We start from the raw sequence: 23,378 nt of genomic DNA, 5'->3' as shown, positions 1-23,378 counted from the left end.
AGGGCATCTGTCTTGGGAGGCACCTCCAGAAGAACCAGACTACACAGGACTGGGTTTCATGGCGGTGAGCAAGTCACTTAACCTGTCTGAAAAATGGGGACAGCAGTCTCACTCGTTTTGAGCGTGGTCCCTTGAGGACAGACTTTGCTTATCCTTGACTGGATGATAGTCACGGTGCTGCAGCCTGGGATTGAAGTGAGGATTAGCTCAGAGGATTCACCGCCCACTCGTGGAGCAGTGCCAGCTCGGGGCCATGTGTGCTTTTGGGCCATGTGTGCGCATGGCCTTTTCCAGCCTTGATGCCCTCCCCGGCCTTAGGTGGGACCTTCCTGAGGAAGGTGCAGCCTGGAGAGGTGAAGATTCTCTCCTGAAGTCCTGAGCTGGGTCTCAGCCCCGGGTCTCCTGACCCTGGAGTCCTGGGCTGCCAACGGGCCTTTTTTCAATATTTATTTTATTCATTTATTTATTTGGCTGTGTCTGGTCTTAGTTGTGGCACATGGGATCTAGTTCCCCGACCAGGGATTGAACCTGGACCCCCAGCGTTGGGAGCGAGGAGTCTTAGCCACTGGACCGCCAGGGAAGTCCCCCCAATGGGCCCTAAATAAGATTCAGGGTGGGAGAAATAGCACATGGTGGTCGGGACATGGTAGGTGGTAGGTAAATGAGCAGGAGACCAGAGACCCTTTGTGAGGCCTGTGCAGGCCAGGGGTTGGGGGGTGTGTGCTGGGGTGTGTGCTGGGGCCAGCTCCCTCGGGCCTTCCCTTTACACCCACTGATACAGACCAGGGGCCCCGTGGGATGAGGCCTTGGTTGCACGCAGCCTGGAGGCCCTGTCTGCCGGAGAGGCACGAGGCACTGTCGATGGTGTTCTGAGCCCCACAAAAGGCCTGTAACCAAAGCTGCAGCTGGGCAACTTGAAGCTGCTGGGCCGGTTTAGGGGGCAGGGCCAGGCCTGGTGTGGAATCCTGGTGCCTGTGTTCTTGCTTCGCTTGTGGTGGGGGCCCCATGAGGGTGGCAGAGAAAGCTCCTGTGTGTGTGTGTGTGTGCGCGTGCACGCACGCACATGTGCCCACACGCCCCAGGTTATAGTCTGTGACCTCAGCCCCCTACCTCATCTCATGTCCCAGCTCCCCTGGGTGGTAGGCCAGTCAGTGGCCCTGACCTTCTTTCCATAGATAAGAACACCAAGGCTCAGAGAGGCCTCAGGTACTGGCAGGGCTTCCAGGAAGGGAGGGAGCATTGAGACTGGGCCTAGAGAGGGGAAGATCTTGTCAAGAGGTCTGCAGAGGAAGCAGAGAGGCCTCCCTGCAGGCAAGGAACTTGGCTCTGAGCTTCCTGGCAGCCAAGGAAAAGGGGGAACTTGTGCGGAAGAATATGCACGGTTGTCTACCGTGAGAACCAAGCTCAGGGAGGTACCCTAGGGAGGCTGAGTGAACAAGCTCTGAGACCGTTTCCTTGAGAACCAGTGTTTGGGGAGAACTTTGGGTTCTTGACCTCGCTGTTTGAACTGCTAGTGTGGACTGCCTTCTTCACTTTTAATTTTGAAATAATTTCAACCTTCCAGTAAGTTTGGAAGAGTGCATAAAAGAGCCCTTATATACTCTTCACCAAAATATACCAGATGTTAACATTGGTTGTATTTATCTTATTATTGTATGTGTGTATTTGTAACCATTTGAGAGTAAGTGACATTATGTTAATTCTTTGCTTCTAAATACTTGTGTCTGTCTCTTAAGAACAAGGACTTGCTTTTGCATAACTGCAAGATGGTGATCAAATCGGAAACATACAGTGCTATTGTCTAATCCATGGGCCTTAATGCATGTTCTGCCAGTTGTCTCAGGATTGTCCTTTACAGCTGTGTTCTCTTCCCTCCTGGCCCAGAATCAAATTCAAAACTGCCCATTGCATTTTTTCTGCAGTTTTTCTGTCCCTTTGGCCTCTGTACAGTAAGTCTCCTCCATACGAACCTTGTCCCTATTCCTCAGGGGAAGTGGCGGTTTTCCCAGCGACTCAGAACACAGAAACACAGGGGTATAGAGTTCATCCCTTACCCACGAACTTGTAAGTTGCAGACTTTCAAAGATGTGAACGTGTGTTCCATCCGCGTGAGGCGTGAATGAGAGCACACTGTCTTGCTCGCCCTCCGTCTCCTCTGCTGGCGGTCCTTCAGCTCCACCGTTTCCCACCTCTTCTCCCGCCTCCAGTCCGTGACTCTTCTTGTCGGTTGACTCAGTGCCAGGCCCTGTGTGCCAGCTGTTATACTGGAACACTGTATTTATCAAGGCGCTCTCCTGTAAGATTTTAAGTGTTGTCTTTATTTTTTATTTGTGTATCATTTGTGCGAGAAGTATTATAAGCCCAGTACAGTACAGTACAACATAGCCGATTGTGTGAGCTGGGTGCCTGTGTCAGACTTTCGAACAAATTGGACTTCACAAAAGCGCTCACGGGACGGAACTTGTTCGTCGGTAGGGGACTTCCCTGTCTTCATTTCCTCTGACTGCATATAAATTGTCACAAACTAGGTGGCACAAAGCAATGGAAATTCCGTCCCCCACACTCTGGAGGCCTGAAGTCTGAAATCGGGCTACTGGCAGGGCACGCTCTGGAGGTCGAGGGGAGGGTCCTTTGCTCTTTCATGCAGCCCTCTCCCCTGAATCTTCTCTCTCTGAGAAGGACGCTTGTCATGGGATTTGGGGCCTGCTGGCAGAATCCAAGAGGATCTCAAGTCCAGGTTTTTTCCTCCCGGTTAATTTATTTCAGCAGCACTGGGTCTTCATGCTGTGAGAGCTTTCTCTTGTCGCGGCGAGCGGGGGCTACTCTTCGCTAGGGTGCCCGGTTTCTCACGTGGCGGCTTCTCTCGTTGTGGAGACGGGCTCTTGGGGTGTGTGTTTCCATAGTTGCGGTGCGGGGACTCCAGGAGGTGCAGCTTGTGGGCTCTAGGGCGCAGGCTCAGTATTTGTGGCGTTTGGGCTTTCCCTACCCTGCGACATGTGGGATCTTAGTTCCCCGACCAGGGATTGAACCCCTGTCCCCTGCATCGGCAGGCGGATTCTCATCCACTGTACCACCAGGGAAGTCTTCCTTGGTTTAACTACAGCTGCAAAACCCCTTTTTCCATCCCCACGATCTGGGTGGACAGGTCTTTTGGGGGCCACCCTGCAACCCACCAGAGCCTCCTTTAATCTGGAACCCGTTCCTCAGCCTTCGTTTCTCGTGGCCTTGATATTTTTGAAGAGTCGTGCCAGTGGTCCCAGAGGACGGCCCCTCGGTGTTTCCTCGTGTTGGAGGTGGGTTCCAAAGAAGGCACGGGGCAGTGCCGGCCCCTCTCGCTCCATGTCAGGCGTTGTCTGGTGAGCCTGGCCCCTTTCCTATGCTGCTCGCTGGTCAGGGTAGGGTCTGCCAGGTTCTCTACTGCAGGGTTGGTCTGAGCGGTCTTGAGGCTGTTCTTGTCTTCTCCTTGGGTCTCGCTTGTGGTCTAGTTTGTGGAAGCTGCCCAGGACGCGACTTCCAGATGGCCCAGGGTAGCCGCTGCACCCATGTACGCGCCCAGTGAGGTCACAGGCCTGCTGGGGGACAGCCTGGGTTAGCCGCTTTCCATGGCTGAGTTCCATCTTGACAACCAGGAAGTGTGTTTTCTGATCCCCATTTCACCGACGGAGAAGCAGGGCAGAGAGGCTCAGTGGTTTTGCTTCCCAGGGACAAACACAGCTAGAAAGAGCAGCAGGCTAGTTGTCTTTCTTTGCAAGGATGTCCTCCCCAGGTAAAACCTAAGCAGTTTTATCTGCCCATGTGATTTGAGTTTTCTCTGTCTTCAAAGTATCCAGACCACCTCTCAGGGTCTTTGTGAGGCTGAGAGCACGGGGCAGGGGTGCAGGGGGCTAGCGAGGAAGAGCCCCTTAGAGCCACATAGCAGGTTGAGCGTGATGTTGAGGGCGAGGACTGATGTTATAAGAGCGTGGCTGGGGAGGCAGGTGGACTAAGGCTTGAATTCCAGCCCCCCACCTGCCAGCTGTGTGCCTTTGGGTGAGTTGCTTCGCCTCCCTGAGCCGTTCCCTTGTCTGTAAAGCGGCAGTGACGTCAGCACCTTCTTCAGGGTCGTCGTGAGGTTAACCCCCGTGTGGGGCTCGGCACGGTGCAGAGAGCTTCGGGGGACCTTGCAGATCACCTTTGTCCAGTTCAGTTCAGAGGAGGGGAAAGGACTCGACCAGGGTCACCCAGCCAGCAAGGAGCAGAGCTTCCCAGCGTCCAGCTCAGTGCCCTGGCTGCCCCTCACACCTGAAAGCAGAACCCCAGGGCTCAGGGGTTTGTCTGTAGAGAGCTAGGACTTGACATCACTTAATGCAGGGAGATTGACTCAAGGAGGGAAGAAGGGAGCACAGATACACAGTACTCAAGGTTAAGCACAGGTACTTGGGAACTTTGTTCTGAGCTTCCTGGCAGCCATAGTGAAAAGGGGCTACATGCTCAGTTTCATAGCTTTCTTTGTCCCTGTTCCTCAGGGGAAATGGAGCTTTTCCAGTGACGTAGTAACACCCTGATGGGTTTCATGAGTTTGAGTTTTGTATTAATAGCGTCTCCCAGCTGGCACCAAGATGGAGCCAGGGTGGGGATGGTGATGAAGTGGGGAGAGGGTGTTCCTGGCAGAGGAGTGGTCCAGAGCTGTGGACCAACTGGTGTGTTTGGGGGAAGGGCAGGGGGCAGACCCTCCCCGGGGCCAAGCTGACCTCTTGGGTCTGCCCTGTCGTTTCAGTTGGGCCACGTGGTCCTCTCCCCAGTCTGGTTCCTGTACAGCCTGATCATGAAGCTGTTCCAGCGCTCCACCCCGGCCATCACGCTCGAGAATCCAGACATCAAGTACCCGCTGCGGCTGATTGACAAGGAGGTCAGTGCAGGGCCTGAGGGGTCCTGGGGCACGGGCACCTCTCTCTCCTTCTCGGCATCAGAGCATTTCATGGGCATCTACTGTGTACTTAGGGCATGGACCCTCATGAAGTAGATCCTATTATTTGCCCATTTTACAGATGGGGAAAGTGAGGTGATGTCCATTTCTAAGGTCTTCCCAGGTGGAGCTAGTGGTAAAGAACCTGCCTGCCAATATAGGAGACATAAGAGATGTGGGTTCAGTCCCCTGGAGGAGGTCCTGGCATCCGACTCCAGTATTCTTGCTTGGAGAATCCCATGGACAGAGAAACCTGGCGGGCTGCAGTCCATGGAGTCACAAAGAGTCGGACATGACTGAAGCGACTTGGCATGCATGCATGCATATCCATTTCTAAGGCTACCAGTAAATTACTGAGGGATTTGAACCCTCAGAGCAGGTTCTCTGAGCCACACTTACTATCCCACAGAAAATCAGAGTAGGAGGGATGCTGTAAGGATTTTTGGGTCCAGATACCCATTTAACAGATGTGAAAACAGAGGGCAAGAGAGGGTTAACTCGGGTCACATTGTGAGTTAGGGGTTGGGTTAGGACTCAGGCCTAGGCCTCGTGGTCATCCAAGGTGCTGCATCCCAGGGCCCCTTCCTTAAAGACAAGGTCTCCTCCCCTCTCCTTCCCTCACTCCCAGGCCCACCCACTCAGGGCCCCTAGAGTCCTGATTCCCTGCATGTTCCTGTGATCTCGACTGTGGCTGGGTCGGGCAGGCTCACTCCTGCCCTTCCCCTCTTGCCCTTCCCCCCTTTTTCAAACCTCCGATCGTAGTTTTGATTTAAAACCATCCTCTCCCCATCTTTGCCCAGACGCCCACCCTGTAGGGCCGCCTCCCTCCTCACCATCAAAGCCTCCCCCATGCTATTTCTGGCCACAGGCAGCTGCCTCAGAAGGGGTGTGGCAGGGAGGAACTGAGTCATGGGGCAGAGAAAGCCAGTCACCTGCTGCAAGCCTGAATCCCAGGCTCTGGTCTGTGCCCCGGGCTCCATGTTTGAGCTGGAGCGCCTGTGACCGTAATTGTACCAGGAGTTCTTCTTAGAAGTCAAAAACAAGACAGAGGCCAAAAAAAAAAAAAAGACCACTTCCCAGATGAGACCAGACTTATCCTTTCAATATATCCTGTACAGTTTCTTCCTACTAAAATGAAATCACAACGTTTTGAATCCTTTTCCTTTCATAAAGTTCTTTTTCCTTGTTTTTTTTTTACCACGTGGCTTGTGGGATCTTAGTTCCCGGACCAGGGATCGAACCCCAGCCACGGCAGTGAAAGCCCAGAATTCTAACCCCTAGGCCACCAGGGAACGCCCTTGTTACTGTTCTTTAATTCCAGAAGTAATGTATGATTTACATGTGCTCACTGTAAAAATTGTACTTTTGTAAAAACACATATTTATACGTGCCCTGTTCTCAAGGTGTGAATGTTCCCCTTCCCTGCACCATGACCCCTGTGCAAGAGGGTCCCATTCACGGGTCATCACGAGCCTTTCCTGGTGTCACATTGGTTACGTACATGACGTGTGGACGTTCAGATGTGTGTATACTTAGTTTCTCTAACAACCTGATATTTTTACCTGGCTGTACAACATGGACTTCCCTGGTGGCTCAGACAGTAAAGAATCCGCCTGCAATGCAGGAGATGCAGGTTTGATTGCTGGGTCGGGAAGATCCCCTGGAGGAGGAAATGGCAACCCACTCCAGTATTCTTGCCTGGAGAATCCCCATGGACAGAGGAGCCTGGTGGGCTACAGTGCAGAGTCAGACACGACTGAGCGACTAACACTTTCACTTTCACACACAGCACAGACACCTTTTCATGTCTAACCCAAAGCTGATTCATTCTGATTGACAGCTCTCTGGTATTTTGTCACAGGGATGTCCGCAGTGGACCCTCCAGGCCCCTTTGATTGAGCAGGTGGCGAGTGTCCTAGCAGTTACCCTCCCCCATTGTAGCCTCCTGGTGGCTTTGCAGGGTCAGCAGGTGGGCTTGCTCTGGCTACTTGCTATGGCACAAGGCAGGGTCCCAGCTGCCCGCCCTTCCCCTCTCCGAACGGGACTGGACCAGGTGCTGGGCAGGGTCGCCCTGAGCCCTGAGAGTCTCCTGCTCAGCTTGTCATGGCCAGCGGCTTCCTGGAAGCAGCAGTGTGCCAAGCCCTCTCAGACGTTAGCCTGGTGACTCTTGCTGTCCTGGGCTAGAGGCTGTCGAACACAGTAGTCATCAGGGTCTTTGCCTCATTTCTGCTCTTCCTCCAAAAACGTCTGGCATGTGGATTTCTGACCTCGAACCCTAGGACTGCTTGATAATCCTGGAATCCACTTGCAGGAGGCCTTGGGCCTCTGTTTGCAGCTGGACTGTGGGGCAGAGAGACCCACTGGCCTCCAACAAGCCCTGCATCCTGAGTGGAGGCTGGGTGCCGTCTTTCCTGAGGTCCAGGCCTCCTGCCCCAGCTCGCTCACTCCAGTGATGCTCTGGCCCTTTGGAGGTCTCTTGACCCTCCCTGGGTGGTGGCACCGTCCCACTGGACCTTGCCTCCTGTGAGCACGAACACAAGTGCTGGGCTGCTGGCTGCCTGTCTTCCCAGTGGCCCCTCCACAACCACCGCCCTGCAGCGCCTGGTGCAGGGGAGACTCCCCAGGGGCCTTCTGGAGCCCAGTCAGAAGGACTGGGTTCACGTCGTAGCTCTGACACTGTGGGACACTTGCCTCCCTGGCCTCTGTTAAGACCAGCCCCCATCCTCAGCCCAGCCTTGGTCCTAAGCCGCCTCTGCCCCGCCCTGGAGGGGAAATGGCCTTTGTCCTGGGTGCCCTGGGTGCACATGGCCATGTCCACCTCCCAGGCAGTGAGGCTGCCATGCCTCCTGCCCTGTGTAGCCCTGCCACAGTCATGCCATCCTGCCTTTTGGGGGCTTTTAGTTTAGTGGCTTCTAGAACCCCTCTCTCAAGTCCCAGCCCCAAGACTCACAGGAGCCTTGTCTCAGCCCTCCCCCCTCTGTGGTCAGCCTCCAGGCTCTTCCCGCCACCCCAGGACAGGACACATCTCAAGCTATGGCAGAGGTGGTTCCTTCCCTCCTTCCCCCGGAAGCCCTGGAATTTTCTGGGCCATTTGGCAGCCTCCTTTTGGGATCTGGAGCTCGCTTCTTGCCCCAGCCACCTTGCTCTGTGGCCCTGGGCGGGTCACTGCCCTTCTCTGGGCCAACGAGAACAGAACACGTGCAGTGGGTGGCTGACCTCTGTGCCCTCACATACACATGTGTGTGCAGGGCATGTGCCACCTGTCAGTGTCATCTCTGGTGCTGGGGCAGGGTGGGGGCTCTGGGTCCGGTGGCCCCTCTGCCCTGGGTGTCTTCCAGCAGCTCAGCCTCCTTGCAGGTCATCAGCCATGACACGCGGCGGTTCCGCTTTGCACTGCCGTCGCCTGAGCACATCCTGGGCCTCCCTGTCGGTGAGTACAGCCCCGGCCCAGCCCACACGGAGCCAGCCCTGGGAAAGGGAGGTGGGGGCGAGGGGGAGTTTACATCTCAGTGAGAGCAGGGAGGGCTTCAAGGAAGAGGTATCAGCCATCCCAGGCCTTCGAGGATGAGTGTCACAGCGAGAGGGCAGAATGCTCCAGTGTCCCGGGCAGTGGCTCCAGCACGAGCAAAGGCAGAGAGCTGGGATGTGATGGGAGTCCCTGGGGTGGGGGGCGGTGAAGGGTACAGCAGGAGCCGAGGTCTGTTCAGGCTGTGGTGGGGTGCAGGGAAGTGGGTTGACAAGATCCAGGGGACGCTGCGGGATGGTCCCGGGCCCAGACTCACCCCCGCCATCCTGCAGGCCAGCACATCTACCTCTCGGCTCGAATCGATGGGAACCTGGTTATTCGGCCCTACACGCCCGTCTCCAGCGATGACGACAAGGGCTTTGTGGACCTGGTCATCAAGGTGAGGCCTTGGGGCCACAGCTGGGTGGGGCGGGGGTGACCACATCGCAGCCCAGGCCTCCCCGGGGCCCACGTGCCCCAGAATCTGGCCTCTGAAGGCCCTGTGCTCTCTGAGCCTGGTCTCGGAGTGAGGGGCACCCTGTGGTTCTTGGCACAAGCCGAGCATGGGGGTCTCAGCAGAGGGCAGGGGGTGGGATTCAGGCTCAGTGTCTTCAAACCAGGACAGATGGTCTCCCGGAGAGGAAGCAGGCAGGCCCACCAGCTCACGCAGGGCCTGTCTTCCACTCGCAGACGGGGGAGGCCCGGGGAGCTGGGCGCCCGCTCACCCTTGAGAAGCACCCCACAGGCCCTCTGGGGGTGCAGTGTGGGGCTCATGGGTCCTTGTGTGGGCACTGGGGTGAGGGGCTCTCTGGGATCCCCCACCAGTCAGGGGGTGGGTGCACCCCACGGGGAAGACAGAGCCATTAGAAGCAACAGACCAGAGAGACACAGACAAGCCAGAAAGGATCTTAAAAAACAAGACGCTGAGCAGAAGGAGAAGTGACACTCTAACCCAGTACATTTTTGTGAAAATTAGAAACACAGGCTTTACAGCAGTGAGTCACTTTCTCTGATTACACACCCAAAAAGTGGGAACCTGCCAGAGCTGGTGGTGGGTGTGGGGTGTTAGACACCTTCCCCAGTCAAGGCCCAAACCACAACCCCCAGCCACAGCCACCCTGGCTCAGCATCCCCCTGGGGACCAGGCTTACTGTCCCAATGCTGCTGTGCGGGCCCCAGGCCCCCTCACTGGACCCCAGGATGGGGGATGGGGCAGAAACAAACCCCCGCTGGGCCGCAGCTTCAGCCCCGGGGGTTTCAGGGTCCCGGGCTGGGCGCTGGGTCTGTGAGGGCAGGAAGGGAGCTGGCCTGGCAGTCCTGGCTCTGGCCTGGGTCCCTTCTTTGCTCATTGTCACTCAGGCCACACGCCGGGTGCCCAGCCCACCCGGCCTTGGGAGCCTGTTTTTGGCTGGAGAGTGGACACTGAACAGGTGGGCACACGCAGGTCAGTGTTTGTTCTGGGGACGGACACTGGAGCTGGGGCGGGGTGGTGACAGCTGTGCCCCCCACCTCGTCCCTCTGAGCAGGCAACCGTGAGGCGAGTAGGTGGAGATGGAGGGAGAGGACCCTCCCAGTGCAGAGGCCCTGGGGCCAGGAGGAGGCTTGAGGACTTGAGGGCCGAGAAGGGGAGAAGTCAGTGGGGCTGGGCAGAGCCTTGGAGGCCCTGCAGGGAGGGGCGCTTTGTCCAGAAGGAACGGGAAGGTGGTGAGGGTTCATGCATCTCTTCTTGCTGAACTCACCCCAGCCGGATGTGGAGGAGGTGTTGGGGCGGGGGGATTCAAGTAGAGGATGAAACGCTCACGAGGACCAGGTCCTTCCTGGCTTGGAGACCTCGTGGCCCCCTTGGTTCACCCTGGCTAAAGGTCAGAGCGCTGGCCTGGCACAGAGTGGGCTCTGCCCACTCTCCTCCCTGACCCCAGACACACAGACATGTCGGCTGTCCTGCAGCCACGAGTTCTCCCCTCCACACCCCAGAGGCTCCAAGCCCTGTGAGGCCCCTGGCCTTGGCACACCCTGCCCTGCCCCCTCTCTGCCCACTCCTGCTTGCCCTTCAAGGCCCAGCACAGATGCCGCTCTGTCCTGGAGCTCCTCCTCTGTCTGCCCGTCTCTTTTTCGAGGGTTGTAGCTGCATCCCTTTTTCCCAAAGCTGAAATCCCAAAGGGCACAGAAAAGGGAGTTGTTCCAAGAGTGATGTTTTCATGGCAGCACAAAGCAGAAAGAACTGAACAGCCACCAGCAGGGCCCGCACTGGGCTGACAGCCGTGGGAATCTCCTGCCGGGAGGGGTCACAGACACGGGTCTTGGCAGAACATTACACTTCAGGCCCTCGGGTCGGCTGCCGTGGACACCAGGCTGGTGCTTTGCCCTCCAAGGGGACGTTACGGGGAAGGCAGGCCCCCGGGGGGGACGGGGCACAGACAGGTAAGTTCTGACGGGTGGGAGGAGCCCCGAGTGAGCAGGCCGCACGCAGCCGCAGAAGATCCCGGAGCTCACCCTGGCAGCCTGGGAACGGGGGCTGAGGATGGTGCGTGTGTCTCTCAGGTTTACTTCAAAGACACCCATCCCAAGTTTCCCGCTGGAGGGAAGATGTCCCAGTACCTGGAAAGCATGAAGATTGGCGACACCATTGAGTTCCGGGGCCCCAACGGGCTGCTGGTCTACCAGGGCAAAGGTGACCTGGGCTGGACTCCCCAGGGGCCCGGCGGGTGCGGAGGATGTTGGTACAGGTCCCGCCCCTGCTGCTGCCTGGAAGGGTGACTCCTGTAGGGCAGGCCACCTCCTCTCCGGGGCCTCATTTCCCCAGCTGTTAGGGATCAAGGTGGCCGGTGCAGGGGTTGTAGATCAGCCTTGGGGGGCACATCCAGCCCACAGAGTAGCTCTGTCAGGCTGAAAGCAAACCAGGGGAGGGCTGAGCTGGGGCCCTGTTTCTCCAGCCTCCTGCTGCTCTTGGCATTTGAGCTGGCCCTAGTCCCCCCGCTTCCCATCCCCTTCACCTGACTGGCTGGGGGGGTAAGGTGGTCGCCACACCCAAACCCTTGAGATGGGGCAGGATCTCCAGCCCGTCTGACCCCCAAGCATGGTGTGTTTGAGAACTGGGTCTCACCCCGTCTGCTCTCCCCAGGAAAGTTTGCCATCCGTCCAGACAAGAAGTCCGACCCTGTCATCAAGACGGTGAAATCTGTGGGCATGATTGCAGGAGGAACGGGTATGTGGACCTAGATCCCTGCCTGAGTCCCTGGTGGGCGGAGTTGTTGAGTCGGGGGCAGGGTGTGGGACACCACACAGGTTACGAGCGCCCGGGAGCTGCATGAGGTCAGGGTTGTCCTGGCACCTCCCCGGGCATCTGCCTGGTGCTGTATGTATGCAGCAGGCACTCACACAGCGTGTGGGGGTGGCTCATTTTGCAGGCATCACCCCAATGCTTCAGGTGATCCGCGCCATCATGAAGGACCCTGATGACCACACCGTGTGCCACCTGCTCTTTGCCAACCAGGTCAGTGGGTGGTCCTTAGGTCTGTAGGCCCGAGGGTAGGGTGCTGGGTAGGCACTGCTCAGGGGTCTGCAAGGCACTGTGGAGATGCTCACGATGGCTGGAAGGTGTGTTGAGTGTTTTGTGCACAGCAGCCTTGCAGCAGCTGGTGAGGTTGGGCAGAGCTAGAGCGTCTGACCCGAGCAGGGCTGCTTGGTTGGGGGGGAAAGGCCCCTGGAGCACCCCCACACTGAGACTGGCTCCCCTGGCCGCTTCCTCGGCACCTCAGCACTCTCTCTACCGCACGTGGAATTTGGGACCCACCAGGGACGTGGGAAGAGCCTGAGGGTGCGTCTGCACAGATGAGGTGCAGAGGACGCACCCGCACGAGGTCCCTGAGCTGGGGGTGTTGGGATCGGGTTTGGACCTGGGCTGTCTGGCTCCCGAGCACATGTCCTCCTCCCCACGCCTGCCGCTTGCCTGCCCACCCTGGCCTGCTGTGTGGCCTTGGACAGGTCATTCTCCCTCTCTGGGCTTCCCTGTCTCCCTGAGGAATGAGCCGATAAAGCCCGGTCATCACGAGGATCTCTCCAGGCTCAGCGTTTCATGACTGAATATGTGGATTTTGTAGTGAGGCCCCTTTGTGGGGAGGCTCAGACGGGACACCCCTTGCCTGCGTGGGGGCACGTGCACCAGGGCCCCCACACCTCTCAGATACGGTTCAGGTCAGCCTGCCCTGGGTCCGTCTGGCCCAGGCTCTGCCCCGTCCATCTGCGAGGACGCTGAGCCCAGAGGGGAAAGGTTGGCCTGATGTCCCTGGACTCCCACACAGCTGCAGAAAACTGCCCTGAGGTCAACCAGCGCGGCCTTGACCAGGCCCAGGGGTGGGTGGACAGAGCCAGAAACGCCAGGCTGGCCGGTGGGGTGAGCGGGTGGGCTGCACTCGGCTTGGTGGTGCTGGGCAGTCTCCGTGGAGGCCTTCCGTCGCCTGAAACGGCATCATTTTGCCCGTCGGTGGGGGCAGTGGCTTCTGTCATCTGTTTCTGTATTTAGTCAGTGTGGTGTCACAAGTCACGTAGCCTCTGAAGGTTCCACTCCACGCTTGTGAGGGAGCGAGAGTGAAAAAAGTGCAAAAAAAAAAAAAGTATCGTGTGAAAATTGTTCTGACCTCAGGGTCCCTCTGGAGGGTCTCAGGGACCCTGGGGTCCGCAGGGAACCCCACAGGGGGAACCACGGCTTTGCTCCAGTCGGGCTGTTGCCTCTCCCTCCTTCCCCGTGTGCCGTGCATGCTTGGCTTGGACGGGGGCCGCAGCTGCTTCAGTTCCCCATCTGCAATGTAGGGTAACGGGGGCCCACCTCTCAGGACCCGTGTGAGGACTGAGGTGGCCTGGGACAGGAGCGCTTAACATCGCAGATGCGTGCGTTCTTCCTGGAGGCACCGGGTGGCCGGGAGTGGAGGCCGGTGGGGACCCAGGACGAGGAGGGAAGCCCCGCTTTCAGAAGGGCGTCAGGGAGACAATAAACAGCAGGGCAGCCTGGTTCTTGGGCAGGGAGACTGATGTTCTGAAGGCATCGGTTCTTCAGAAAGTAATACTCAGAAGTCCCAGTAGGATCATTTTTTTCCTTTTATGATATGACAAAATGATGCACTGTGGCCTGGAAGACAAAGTATACATGGGCAGCCAAGAAAATTTTGAAAAAGAAGAGAGACAAGGAAGAATACTAAGAAGTGTCAGTGATGAAAATAGCGCGGCTCTGGAGCCGCACGTGAGACCTGGGTTTACTGGACTAGCTGTGTTTCTGGGTAACACAGCGGGAAGTCTGGACTGTGCTGGAACATGCTAGATATGTGGCTGTTTACACTGAGGCTAGTTAAGATGAAATAAAATGAAAAGCTCCCTTTCCCAGTCTCACTAGGCACATGTTGTTGGTTCCATAGTCTCCTGTGACCAGTGGTTAGTTTCCCTCTTGGATAACACAGATCTAGAACATTCCCATCATTATAGAAGGCTCGGTTGAACAGCCCTAACCTAGAAGCAGACCTGAGTGTAAATGAGACTCTATATCTGATGCAGGTGACATGTCAAACCTGAGGAGATGAAAAGGAGTGTTGGGTTAGTTGCTGTGCACTTGGGAAAAGTGAAGTAGGTCCATACCTTACCTTATAGAAAAATGAAGTATGGGTTAAGGATATATGTGTGAAAAAGTGAAGCTTTAAAAGTAGAGGGCGAGCCTTTGTAAATACAAGAAGTATTACTGAATGAGTGAACAAAGATGGTCAGGCTAAGCAAGACACTGGAGGAGAGCCCATCAAAGACTGATGGAGCCATCTGCTTAAAAATGAAAAGCTCCTCTGGGGAAAAAGTTCGCAAAGAGTCGGACACGACTGAGCGACTAAACTGAACTCAACTGATAAATAAGGTAGAAAGATAAACAACTGAGGATGAGACACATAATGTATCATCAATAAAAATATCCTTCATATAAAAAGTTTTTACAAACTAGTAAGAGAAAAATATGAGCAGACCAGTGACAAGCTTACTAATAATAAAAAGATAAAACACAAGCTTTATTTTCCATCAATCTGATTGGCAAAGCGTAAATGAGTATTACCTAGTCCTGGTAGAGGTGTAGAGGGGTGAGTACCCCAGGACTCCCTGCTGGCGTGTGTGTTGGTTGTAACCTACATGGGGAATAAAGCAGCGGCTTGTATTGAAGGCCCTAACTATGTGGAGTTGTCTGCCCTGGACTCCACTTCCTCAAGTTGATCCTAAGGAATTGACAGGGCGCTGAGGGTGGTCAGAGAGGTGTTCACAAAGGAGGATGTTCAGAGAATTTCCATGCCTCTCGTTGCCTGCCTGTCCCAGCGGGGGGCTCAGGAGAGGTCAGTGAGCGGGTGACCTTTGCTGGTTGACGGTGCTCTTTGTCCCTAGTTTCACAACAGTCCTATGAGTCAGTCGTGCCGCTCACTGACCGGAGGAGCCAGATCTGAGTGACCTGCAAACATTCCAGGCAAATCTATGCTTAGGAATGGAAAGAGGGAACGTTTCTGGAGTAGATTGCTAACACTCCCTGGGGGTCTAGGAAGACTTCCTGGAGGAGGTGAAACAAGCTGAACTCCACAGGGTCGCGTGGGGCTGGCTGAGTGAAGTCAGCGGGGTGAAGGTGGGGAGCTGCACGCCAAGCAGAGGGATTGACGTGGGCAAGGTTGCGGGTTGTGTGATGTGGGGAGTTGCATCTATATTCCCTAAATTATGGACCTATTGATACAGCCTGAGATGCCAGAGCATAAAAAGACTCGGACTTGCCCTGGAAGCTTTGCCAAGCGTGTGGCCCACGGGTGGGCGGGATGACCAGGGTCTCCAAGGGCAGTCCCTGTCGCTGTCCCTCCTGACCACTGGGCCCTGTCCGCTCCCCCAGACCGAGAAGGACATCCTGCTGCGGCCGGAGCTGGAGGAACTGAGGAACGAGCACTCTGCGCGCTTCAAGCTCTGGTACACGGTGGACAAAGCCCCTGAAGGTGAGTGTGCCTGGGCGGGTGGGCACGCTGGCCCATGCGTGCCTGTGCTGCGAGCCCTCTGCCAGGTGGAGCCTTCTGTCCACGAGGTCTCCCTTGGTCCAGCTCACGGTGGTCCTGTGAGAGGAGGGCAGTGAGGAAAGAGGGATCAGAGAGGGGAGGTAAGTGCCCCACAGCGCACAGCGAGAAAACCCCAGAGCTGGGACTTGAACTCTTGTCCGCCTCTTATGGAGCCCTAGGCCTACGCCTGCCTGCACTGCTGGACATAGAAGACCGGCGTTCTCCCCTCGAGCTGGGGCCAGTGCTGGGGGCGACGGGTGATCGTTTCCACAGTGCAGTCACCAGCCCTGGGGGTCGGGCTGCACGGACGTACAGTTCCCTTCACTCTGCCTGTCCAGGTGTTTGGGCTGTTTGCCAAGGACTCATAGGAGGCAGGGACTGAAGGCTGCCCCAAAACTCGAAACAAGGCTGTCCTCTGGGAGCTAGACCCTGCTCCAGTCTCCTGCCAGCAAAAGGCCTGGCCGCACTGTTGGAGAAGGGCATGGCAACTCACTCCAGTATTCATACCTGGAGAATCCCATGGACAGAGGAGCCTTGCCTGGGCTACAGTCCATGGGGTCGCAAAGAGTCAACAGAAAAAGACACAACTGAAGTGACTTAGCATGCATAGCATGCATGCAAGCACTGTCGTGGACACCGCCCTCTGGTGGTGGCACCTGGCAATGCCGAGACCAAAGTGCCTCCTCCTAGGAACTGTTTTAAGAGGAACCAAGTAACATGGCCCAGGAAGAGATACAGTTAGGTAGTTTTCTGGTATTTTACAGTTACGTTTATTATTACCCTGACCACGATTCGAGAGTAGCTGGAGGACTGCTGTACCATCAGGTATAAACTGGAAAAGGCCGATGTTGAAAAAGAACAGGGTACCGGGCCAGCGTGGCGATTGTGGAGCTAAAGTTGAGGGAGGGGCCCACTGACCACGTTTCCGCCACAGTCTCTTTCAGTATACACACAAGAGAAATACTTGCCTAAAAAAAAAATCTTGTAAAACAGATGTATCTTATACACCTGTACATTTCATATACTAGCAAATAGGGATTAATCCCATGAAGTTTTTTACAAAGTACTTGGAGATCCGTTAATAAAATGTGATCTACCTGCCTATGTCCCGCCCCATTCCAGGGGGATTTTAGGCAGCTTATAGAGACTTATGGAGTGAGTCAGAGTGAAAGAAAAACAAGGGCAGGCCCATAAAATAGAATCTAGAGTGAGGTTTGTACAGGAGCGTGGGCTGTGGTGCACCCTTTCCAGGACTGAGCATGCATATCACTAGAGCTTCCCAGCAGCCAATGTGAAAGGGGAGGTGTGGTCAGTGACTAAGCACAGTGCCGGTGAGGTAGAATATACCCCACTGCTCAGCACAGTGGAGGCTTCCTCATCCAGGACCAGCTGAGACCGACTTATCCCCCTCCCTCAGGGGACACCCCCCGTCCCTCCACCACCCCACCCCCGCCGTGGAGTGTACAGGGCATGACACAGGGAGCAGTGTCCATTTAGACAAGATCCCTCGGTGACCTCCGCGTGACCTTGGACTTCCGCAGCTGCGTTTCTATTGGTGTCAAAGGCTTTAGTGAGGTTCTTCCAAATTGTGAAGGACAGAGAGAAGCCAGATAATTGGGTGTTTGGAGCCAGAGGGACTCAGGGTGCAGGCCTGGTGGAGCCCTGCTCGTCTGATAGATGCAGTGATGCTCTGTCTGCTGCTCACGCTGCCGCGTGGCCCTCAGTTTACTGTTTCACTGGAGCAAAGCCAGAGGGCTGGCCTGGGTAAGCCCCCCGCTCACTGGCCGGGCCTCAGAGGCTGGCCTGGGGTCAGGTGCCCACCATGGGATCAGGAGGTGGTTGATGGTAGCTTTCCAGAGGGGAGGGAGCAGGCAGCAGGTGGTGGGCATCAGGCAAGTCCCTCTGTTTGTCCCTCCGGGGTTGAGATCCTGCTGAGCTGCTCGGCACGGGTCATTTGAGAGCCTAGCATGTGCCCTCGGTCCCTAAGCAGTGTTTGTCCCGACTGACCATTGAAGAACTGCGGAGCAAGGTGAGCTTCAGACCGGGTTGCTCCTCACGCGTCTGCAAAAGGGAGTCACGTTGTTGGGCAGTACAGGTGATGGGGGCAAGGAGCCATGTGCCAGGACCGGCTGGTCCCCATCCCTGAGCAGCCCCCATCAGCGGGTCAGTCCTGAGGGTCCGTGTGGGACTAGAGTCCTGCCAGCCCCGGGGCGTCCGGTTCTCACCATGGGCACCTGCAGTCACTGGGAGGAATAAAAGGCAGCTCTGGATCTCAGGTGAAACCTGGAGACACAACTGCGCGTGTGCATGTGCAAGACAGGGAGGCAAGCAGGACTTCGAGGAGGCTGCTGTTTTGAGGATCCTGCATCTGGAACCTTGGCCTGTGTCCTGGCCTCACTGTTTTCTGGCTCATTTCAGTTCAGTTGCTCAGTCGTGTCCGACTCTTTGTGACCCCATGGACTGCAGCACGCCAGGCCTCCCTGTCCATCACCAACTCCCGGAGTTTACTCAAACTCATGTCCATTGAGTCAGTGATGCCATCCAACCATCTCATCCTCTGTCGTCCCCTTCTCCTCCCGCCTTCAGTCTTTCCCGGCATCAGGGTCTTTTCCAGTGTGTCAGTTCTTCGCATCAGGTGGCCAAAGTACTGGAGTTTCAGCTTTAGCATCAGTCCTTCCAAAGAATATTCAGGACTGATTTCCTTTAGGATGGACTGGTTGGATCTGCTTGCAGTCCAAGAGACTCTCAAGAGTTTCCTCCAACACCACAATTCAAAAGCATCTAATGCTTATTTGGGACACATTCCTTTGTTCATTATTTATTGAGCAACTACTCTGTGCTCGGCTGTCTAAGCACTGGGACTACAGCTGTGGACTAGAGATGGCTCCTTGTGGGCCAGCGCCCCATGGAGGGAAGAGTCAGGCAGTAGGCACGGGGCTGGTAGGTAGCAAGAAGAGGGGTGGGGGGTAGGCAGCATCACCCTGACCAGCCTGGCACTGAACACTGGCTGGGGGGCCTCTGGGACCTGGGGTTAATGTCCCAGCCCTGTCCATGCCTCACTGTGTGACCTGAGACAATTCTGGGTCCTCTGGGCCTCAGTTTCCACACCTGTAAAATGGCATCAGTAAGCCCCGCCCTGTCCATCCACGAGGGTCACACAAGAGGCCAGTAGAAGTGAAAGGCTTTGCAAACTGTAAAGTATGGTTAGGGAACCTTGACGGGCTTGCACTTGTGAGCCAGGTGAGCCAGGCAAGGGGGCAGGGGATCAGAGCCAAGGTCTGCTCCGTTCTTCCGTGTTTGTTGAAAGAAAGGAGGAATTCACAGGCACAGCAGCTTCGTCACAGAGGAGGGGGCGGTGGGCAGTTGGTGGTCAGTCACACGGCCACCCTCAGGCTCACCTGGTCTCCCGTCCTGCAGCCTGGGACTACAGCCAGGGCTTCGTGAACGAGGAGATGATCCGGGACCACCTGCCGCCCCCAGAGGAGGAACCGCTGGTGCTGATGTGTGGACCCCCACCCATGATCCAGTACGCCTGCCTGCCCAACCTGGACCGCGTGGGCCACCCCAAGGAGCGCTGCTTCGCCTTCTGATGGACGGGCCCTGCTGCCCGCTTTCACTGTACCCTGGCCACACCCACCCCTCCTGCCGCTGTTCATTAACACCACCCGCCCCGCGTCTCCAGCTGCGGCCGGGTTCAGCCTGGCCTGCCCGTGCCTGGGAGGTCACCCCGCTGGGCTGGCCCCTGAGGGGCCCCTTTGGGAGCAGGTGTCTGTTACAGGTGGGCTGCTGTTGGCCACCTTTAAGACAGATTCCTGTCTAGGCCTCGCCGGAGATGTTCCTTCCCTCTCCGCCCCCTCCAGCATACACACTACTGGGTGGAGGCTGCCAGCACCATGCTCCCCAACCTCCCCAGAGCATCCCACACCCTGGAAATAAGCAGAAATGTACAGGCAACCCTTAGCTACAGGCCGCAGGCCCTCACCCCAGCTGCAGACCATCGCCTGCCGCCCCTGCCTGCTTCAGGGCCACGGCCAGGCTTCCACAGCTGACACTACATGGTAGCTGACACCAGTAAGTTCCCATGGCAGGGGCTGCTGGGGTGAGAGGTTGGCCAAACCACCCAGAGCCCAGCAGGTCCGGTCAGCAGGGAGGTGGGCTTGTCCCTGGGGCTGGTGTGGGAGGAGGGGGCTGGCTGAGGGCCCTTCCAGCTGGCACATGGGCTCTCCCAAAGCTTCAGCAAAAACACCCAAACATTCGGGCAGCTTTGGAAGTTCCAAGCAGTCCACCTCCCATCGACTGCCTTAGCGTCCCGGGCAGCCAGCCCTGATGGCAGAGCTGAGATGGTGTGCGTTTTATTCATCCGTCCCAGAGCACCCGTGCTGCCCCTGCCCCAGGTCAGGGAGATTTCGAGTAGAGCCCCTTGTTGGAAGGACATTCACAGTGGCCTCGACGTTGCCTTAGACACAGCGTGTTAGCCTCTTGCATATCGGCTTTTTCAGAGTCATTTATGAGCAAACAACATTGAAGTAAAACTTTGCTAGTTTGAACCCTTTGGAACTCCTGGAGGCTCTGTGACCTGCGTTGTTGGGGCAGGAGGGGGAAAGGGGCTGTGCGAGACCTGGCATTTATTTCTGAGGTTTGTTTGGGGAACTCCCTGGCTGTTCTTCCACTCCGTGCTTCCACTGCAGGGGGCACGGGTTCTGTTCCTGGTCAGGGAACTAAGATCCCACAGGTTCTGCAGCACGGCCAAAGAAAAAAAGAGAAAATTTGTGGAGAGTACAGAAAAATAGACACAGGAAAAGAAATAGTCACAGGAAAATATATATATATGCAGTAAAAATAAAAACTATACCCAGGAAAATAGTGGACATCCAGAGGCAAACACTTACAACTGAGATGAAACCACACGGTCCGCTGTGCGGCCGCAGCTCGCCTTAATGGCAGGTATGCTTTCCCTCTGTGGTCAGAAACGCCATAAGCCTGATGGATCATGGCTTTTTATGTAGCAGATCCCTGCTGTTGGACAGTAAGGCTGTCTCCAGTTTGCGGATTTTGTAAATCACAGTGGCTATCTTCAGCCTCCTCTCTGGTGGTTTCTTTTAGGATAGATTCCTGGAAAACAGAATGTGGCCCCTGGGAGTTAAGCATCCCTCATACCCAGTCTTGCACAGATCATCTCTGCCGTGTCAGAAGGTGTGCCCAGTCCTAACTTCAGACAACCCCATGTGACCCCAGTCTTTTCCATTGTATGCTCTCTGGACACCCTGAAAGAAGTAGGAAGAAGTTAGTAGCCCCCCTCTCCCACAGAGAGACTGAGGCTGAGGGCAGTGAGTGGTTTTCAGGGTGTGTGTGTGGGGGGCTGCCCCAAGGTGAGGCAGGTGTCACCTTGTCCTGTGGAGGCTACAGGTAGAGAAGGGAGTTCATTCAGGGTCCAGGTAAAGAATGCCTGCAATGCAGGAGACCTGGATTTGATCCCTGGGTCAGGAAGATCCCCTGGAGAAGGGCATGGCAACTCACTCCACTATTCTTGCCTGGAGAATCCCATGGACAGAGGAGACTGGTGGGCTACAGTCCATGGGGTTGCAAAGAGTCCGACCAGACTCAGCAACTTCCACTTTAGGTGGCTCAGAGGTTAAAGCGTCTGCCTCCAATGCAGGAGACCCCGGTTCGATCCCTGGGTCGGGAAGATTCCCTGGAGAAGGAAAGGGCAACCCACTCCAGTATTCTTGCCTGGAGAATCTCATGGAAGGAGGAGCCTGGTAGGCTACAGTCCACGGGGTCACTAAGAGTCGGACACGACTGAGCGACTTCACTTTCACTTACTCTCCTGAAGTGAATTCACAGGTGATAGATATCACCTACGCATACAGAATTTTTAGGAAGTCAATGCAAAGCTCCAACTATACTATAAAAGCAAAAAAAAAAAAAGGGGGGGGGGAGGCGATCCAGTAGGTTAAAACTTAGTGCTTTCACTGCAGCGGGTAGAGTTTCATCTCTGGTCGGGGAACGAAGATCTCATATGCCGTTGGGCCATAAAAAAAAAAGGAATGTATAAAGTGATGCACATTTCAGCATGTCAGTGCTGGGCGCAGGCCCCGGAGGAAGCACCGGCCTGTGCCCAGACACGCTCCGCCCAGTGCAGTCTCGCCTCCCGGGCACTGCCTCCCCGGTGCGGTTCTCCCTGGCCCGGGCACAATCCTTGCTTAGTCTCCAAGGAAGGCAGGACCCAGTACCTTTGGCTACAGCGCAGCTGCACTGCTGGCAATCCATGTGTGTTCTCACCGGGCAAAAAGTCCTGTGTATTCGTACAAGAAACGGAGCGAAACCCCTGCCCAGAGAATCGTAACCCGCACCTCCAGCTCCGGGATGTATCGGGCGTAGGAGGGCCAGCGGGACGCCCCACCCCGTGCACCCTTCACGTGACCGGATCCCTGCTGCCCGGGCCGCCAAGTGCGACCCCAGAGTTACGAAATCTTCCTAGTGGAGGGCCATCCCGCTCACTGTCAGATATGGTATCAGTTAAGGACCCTACTCTAGTGGTAGTTTAGGGGGCCGGCACCCAGTCTCGGCAGTGCAGAGGCGACCTGGATTTCCCCCCTCCGTCTGGAGCCCAATCTCAGACCCCCTCCGGCTTCAGCAGCTCGTTTTTCCACAGACCTTCCGACGCCGGATTTTTTATTGTGTTGTGCTGCTCTGTCAAGAGTAACTAACTCCACTCGCGGGACTTAGAAAAGAATAACAGTAGTGACTCATAGGGCACTCAGTCCGTGCCTGGCACTGTGCTCAAGGCATTGCCTGTATTTTCCATTGATTGTGTGTGTTAATGTCTCAGTCGTGTCCGACTCTGCGACTCCATGGACTGAGGCCCACCAGCTCTTCTGTCCTTGGGATTCTCCGGGCAATAATACTGGAGTGGGTTGCCATGCCCTCCCCTTCCTCCAGGGGAGCTTCCCAACCCAGAGACTGAACCCGCGTCTCCGGCATTATACGCACATTCTTTACCATCTGAACCACAAGGGACCCGGGTTTCATTAACTGCTCAGATACGATTGACTACCCATCTTATGCCAGGGTCAGCGCAGGCGGTTCAACAAAAATGCAATTCCACATGTTGCACACTTAGATCGCAAAAAGCCTGTGCTGTTTGCCCCACTTTCACAATACACACCAGGAAAACACAGGCACATACATACACAGGAAGGAAAAACGCTTGGCTTTTGAAGATTATTCAGCCTGAAAATACAACACGTGACAGCGGGAACTGCTTGACCCGGTGTGCTATATTCAAACACAACCAGCTAACGTTAAAAATATTAGCCGCTCACACAATGCCCTTTAAAAAACAGGAACAAATTGTTCACTACAAACTTAATCAACAACAAACACACTACCAATGACTATTTTTTAATCTTGATCCCGTGCATACACACCCAAACAATTCTACTTTTTAAAATATAAGGGGGACGGGCAGATCGCAACTCCCAGGCATCCCGCAAAGTAGGCGGGTCACCTTAGGGGCAACCTTTACCCGCTCAAAAATTCGTCTCACATTAGCAGTGAGGATTCGGGCGTCACCCCGAATCGTTATTTTCCTTACTCATAAGTTTAAGGCATAAAGACGTACCTGGCTTACTTCCTAGGTAATGAATCCCATTCTCATTTGCAATACGGTGAGTATAAAAGTGGAACGTTAAAGCCCGTACTTTGTTCGTTGAAGGTTGCCTTATTCATTTCATTGTTTTATGTCGCTTTTCATTTTACTATTTTTCAGTTGCGAGAGAGGGGGAAAGGTAGGACCACAATATGCAGATAAGCAACCGGCTCGCAAAGGTTCACGGGGAGAGCCCCGCCCCTTCCGGTTCCTTTCTCAGTCTGAACTGTC

The 23,378-nt window shown here is 55.7% G+C and overlaps 1 protein-coding gene, 1 long non-coding RNA gene and 1 other non-coding gene across 9 annotated transcripts in view; 1 reads left to right on the top strand and 2 right to left on the bottom strand.

Annotated features, from left to right (window-relative positions):
- The window catches only part of CYB5R3 (cytochrome b5 reductase 3), a 24,771-nt gene extending 4,728 nt beyond the window's left edge, over positions 1-20,043 (top strand). For 4 of the 5 annotated variants that reach the window (XM_086403128.1, XM_086403131.1, XM_086403130.1 and 1 more), the window contains exons 2-9: positions 4,757-4,888; positions 8,303-8,375; positions 8,744-8,850; positions 10,992-11,121; positions 11,572-11,655; positions 11,858-11,943; positions 15,340-15,439; positions 18,914-20,043. In XM_086403128.1, coding sequence (XP_086259254.1) covers positions 4,757-4,888; positions 8,303-8,375; positions 8,744-8,850; positions 10,992-11,121; positions 11,572-11,655; positions 11,858-11,943; positions 15,340-15,439; positions 18,914-19,086 — 885 coding nt within the window. In that variant the 3' untranslated portion in view covers positions 19,087-20,043. Of the gene's footprint in view, positions 1-142; positions 2,065-3,207; positions 3,294-4,756; positions 4,889-8,302; positions 8,376-8,743; positions 8,851-10,991; positions 11,122-11,571; positions 11,656-11,857; positions 11,944-15,339; positions 15,440-18,913 lie in introns of those variants that run through there. The other variant, XM_086403126.1, reaches the window with a different exon arrangement.
- Positions 14,462-23,284, bottom strand: LOC147373192 (uncharacterized). 3 transcript variants are annotated; one of them, XR_015164599.1, is made up of 3 exons: positions 23,121-23,284; positions 20,386-20,608; positions 14,462-15,553 (listed from the first exon to the last, which is right to left on the bottom strand). It is a non-coding gene; the product is annotated as an uncharacterized LOC147373192 (long non-coding RNA). The 3 variants fall into 3 exon arrangements; XR_015164600.1 differs by lacking the exon at positions 14,462-15,553 and adding an exon at positions 19,589-20,231; XR_015164601.1 differs by lacking the exon at positions 14,462-15,553 and adding an exon at positions 19,660-20,231 and having other exon boundaries at positions 20,349-20,608.
- Positions 22,961-23,110, bottom strand: LOC147373193 (U12 minor spliceosomal RNA). The gene has a single exon (XR_015164951.1). It is a non-coding gene; the product is annotated as a U12 minor spliceosomal RNA (small nuclear RNA).
- Positions 23,285-23,378: the final 94 nt, after the last annotated feature.

Source organism: Bos grunniens, chromosome 5 (assembly GCF_055505025.1).
Source record: "Bos grunniens cultivar Pamir isolate PY7600 chromosome 5, Bosgru_T2T1.0, whole genome shotgun sequence".
Taxonomy (NCBI): domain Eukaryota; kingdom Metazoa; phylum Chordata; class Mammalia; order Artiodactyla; family Bovidae; genus Bos; species Bos grunniens.
This window is presented reverse-complemented; position numbering and strand designations above follow the sequence as displayed.